A 4100-nucleotide genomic window follows, 5' to 3' on the forward strand; every position below is an offset into this window, starting at 1 on the left:
AAAATTGATTTAATATTTAAATTATTTACCCTAAATTTTAATTTCATTTATGATTCATCAAATTAATTTACTTTTTATACATGTATTGTCCTATAGCTTGAAAAATGGATTTTTTGGATTTTCCATTTACCTTTGTATTCATTAGGTGATGAGAAAGCTAGGTTGTGATGGATTTAACTTAAAGGCTAAGATGCACCGACACTTCCGCTTAAAGAGGCGTGTAGTGTCTAACAATATACAGTTAATAAGTTATAATTTTTTTAATTAAAATAGGTTGCAAGTCGGTCGGGTTCGGATCCATCTTTTTTGCCCTGTTTATTGAATAGTCGGTCTCGAGTTGATTGAATTTGGGTCAAGCTCAAACCCGGCATGTTGACATTTATTGGCATCCTAATTTCTTACAGGTAGACTTTTCATGATTCAATAATTCATCGATAAATATTGTACAATAAATATAAGGCTTCTTCATCCCTCTAATCTGGGCAGGCTGATTATTTTTATGAGGATCTTTACTGCGTTGGCAAGTTGTAGTTGATCAGGTAGTATAAGTCATTCTCCTTTGTCATTTTGTTTATCATTTGACACTACAGGCTACTGACACTAGTAAAATAAAACATATTAGAAATTACAATTAATTTAAGTCAATATTGGATTTTTTTGCCTCAGTTTGTCTGCCAAAGATTCCAAGTGTCTCAAGATTGTAAGAGATAGATAAATGTCTTGGTTCCCTACCTTAAATGGAGACAGCATTACTAGCCACGATGCTAAAATGTTCATATTTGTTAAGTTTAAAGTTTGCCACTAAATTGTTCACCAACCAAACAAATCATCTATCCTATTGTTTCAAACTTGCAAAATCAAAGGATATGGAATATCACAATGATGGCTGCAAATAAAATGATTATAAGCCGGATGCGATTAGGCTAATAGGCCATCATTGCCCCCTAAAAAAGGATATTATTATATCCATTCACTGGGCTAAAGAAATTCCTCCACTCAAAATTCAAAAGGCAATGCTTAGAGGCTCCTCTTTGCCAATGGTGATCTAATCGCTCTGCAGGATTGAGGATCATAATGAGAGGGACTTATATTGCATACAATCATCCTAATGCATCCCTAATGCTTGGAAGAAAAAAGATGCAAAATGCTTTTGGCTTCCTTGATAAAGATCTCGTTGAATCTAATGATCTCAACCAGATATAAATCACAACCGAAGCCACATTCTTTTAACAAAACCGGGTAAGCTTTTTAGAGCTCACATATGCTTAGTTAAATTTTTTTATTGCATTATCTTGTTTTCATTGAATGGAGATTCCATCTCCTGATGCAATAAAAAAATTTTAAAATGATTCTCGCCTAAATCAAATAAAACTTATTTCTGCTAAATTTTTCCTCGTTCTTTTTTTTTTTCCTTTTTTTTATGAAGCTCGAATATTCATGAGTGATGGTTGATTATCAATCGCAAGATTGGGAAATTAAGAGTTTCTCCCTTTTGATTAATGTTATATCATATTTCTAGAATGATTAAACCTACTTGCACAGGCTGGGAAGTTTGCTGATCTTGTTATGTGGACGCCTTCTTTCTTTGGTGCAAAACCAGAAATGGTGATCAAAGGTGGTGTTATTGCGTGGGCCAACATGGGTGACCCAAATGCTAGCATCCCCACTCCACAGCCGGTACAAAATCCTCTACTTCGTGGTTAAAACTGATATTTTTCAATATTATTAAGCATATTATAAACTGCTTCCCCATTCCTATTAATTATATCTTTTGTATTGTACTTGTTATTGATTCTACCTGGGCTATCCATATTTATAAGTAACTTACAGAACCTTAGCTTAAGGAACATACTTGCATTTAAAAGGAAATTTCTTATTCTATCATTTTAAGTGTTGGATAGCTTCAGCACTTAAGTAAATTATTTATTCTACATTTCCTCATTTTTTTAACTTACTATATGAATGCAGGTCGCCTATGTTTGGTGGTTTCGGGAAGGCTGGGAGCTCCAATTCTATCGCTTTTGTTAGTAAGGCAAGATTAGCTTCTCTTTTGGCTTTCTTTTCATTAAGACAATTGCAACATCATGATGCCTTGAAGAAATATTATCCCTCCTTTTGTACACCCGTGATACGCTCTACCAGCAACACAAAATGTAACATAGAAAACATAACATTCATAGTTCTCAACATCTTATGCTTTTAATTATTTTCATATATATAATGTTCCTAACAACACATTTTTTGAATAAAAGGAAGCATTAAATAGTTTCTATTGTATCACAAAAGTAATTACAAAGGCATTAAGAGAGTCTAAAACATCACAGATGAATAACAATTACATACCTCAGATTTAGAATCACATATATTGCGAACAATAAAACCTAAATTTATTAACCTAAGCCTAATTGGCTTCAACTTTTTATTGTCTTTTTTTGTAACAACAGCCAATATAAAAATGATGAGCTATAAAGTTCAGAAAGTTTATGCAATTCAGATAAATAAATTTTATAAAACATTATAGGGATTAATGTAATTTAAATCATGACTAATTTAATTCATAAAATAATTGTAAAACAATTTGAAACATGTTCAAGATCATATTTTATTTTATTTGAAGCCTGTACATAATATAATAATTAGCCGTTTAAGGTTATGGTTATCATTTTTCACATAGTTATCTTTTATAAGAATGCTCAATGGAGCTCATTTAAACCCGATATTATCGCCATTGATTACATGGAGTTTCTTTTATCTCTTTTGGAATTGCTTGCCCACTTGCGACACAAGTATTATCTCATTTCAGCCAACATTTCCTAATTTGATATGCATTAGGCTGAAATTAGAATTCATACTAGTTGTCTGTACATGTTTATATAAAAATCTATCTACTATATCGCTTTCATAAAAATATGCTATGAGTTATTTCCAAAATATTAACAACTAGGAAATATTAAAATATCATACTATATCTTATTTTAAACTTCAATTATCCAAACTTAAATGTGGTTGCTCATAAATGAATACTTGGATGTATACAAATATTTAATAAATTGAATAAGCTTAATATTTTTTCACCCTTCAGTTCATTTAATTACAAGTGTTTATGTATCTAAAATTAAAAGTATTTGTTTTTTTTTTTTCAAATTTAAAATTGCATTTCTTACCTCTTTGCAAGTTTTCTCTTCATTTCTGACACATTGCCCCTTTTTTCTTTTGTAAATTACTTCGTAACCTCCCCTCTATATTTGAATCCTAACAAAATTTATGTAATTATCTATAGAAATGTTTACTGATTTTAAGAAATCTAAAAGACTAGTATAATATTAAAGTATAATCAAATCACTTACCTTAAATCCATTCCCTCAATTTCACTTTTTCCTCTTCATCGTCCTTTACCTAGATCACTCTTCACTCATAGCCGTACTTGATTCCACTACTCACAAGCTCCCATCAAAATCTTCTTCCACTCAGCAGAAGTTTCTTTGCTTCTTACCCACCAAGAACCAATTCTCCTCAATGCCACTGTTCTCTCGCGGCTGCAAGTTATCACAGAAATTCTACTTCGCTATATGCTCCTCTTCCGTCTTCTATACTCACAATGCAGCCGATCAAATAATACCTGCTCTTACCCGATCCCTGTTCTCCACTCCTTGCTTCACTTCTACAGCCAATCCTTCCTTCACAAGTCGAACCCTCACTCCTTTCTGCTTATCACACACATACTCTACTAAGACCACTCCACTTTCTACTTCACGCGCAAACAGAAGACTGATATGAAAAGACCAAATGGGAAGAGATATACTCCTATTAATGTGAAACGAAACTATTGAACAATCGTATGTTTTTTATTTGTAAATACTTGGTTTAATATTTATAATAATAACATTAATTACTAATTTATTTTAACTTAACTGTTAATACTAATTTAACATTAAATTAACCTTACATTTTAAAATAAATTTCAAGATATGTTTAATTAATTCTAGTTTTTACATACCTGAATTTTTGTCTTACAAATCTTCCCTCATTATTAGAATTTTGCCCCCGAAATTCAACTTTTCATCATTTCTCAATTAGGTGAGGAAATTTTTGCCTCATGT

The 4100-nt window shown here is 31.5% G+C and overlaps 1 protein-coding gene across 1 annotated transcript in view; it reads left to right on the forward strand.

The window, feature by feature from the left end:
* The window catches only part of LOC110101065 (urease-like), a 15960-nt gene that overhangs the window by 2586 nt on the left and 9274 nt on the right, over positions 1 to 4100 (forward strand). The window contains exon 2 of the mRNA XM_028699703.1: positions 1543 to 1677. Within this exon, the coding sequence (XP_028555536.1) occupies positions 1543 to 1677 (135 nt within the window). The remainder of the gene's footprint in view (positions 1 to 1542; positions 1678 to 4100) is intronic.

The sequence above is a fragment of the Dendrobium catenatum genome, unplaced genomic scaffold (assembly GCF_001605985.2).
Source record: "Dendrobium catenatum unplaced genomic scaffold, ASM160598v2 fragScaff_scaffold_1369, whole genome shotgun sequence".
Taxonomy (NCBI): Eukaryota; Viridiplantae; Streptophyta; class Magnoliopsida; order Asparagales; family Orchidaceae; genus Dendrobium; species Dendrobium catenatum.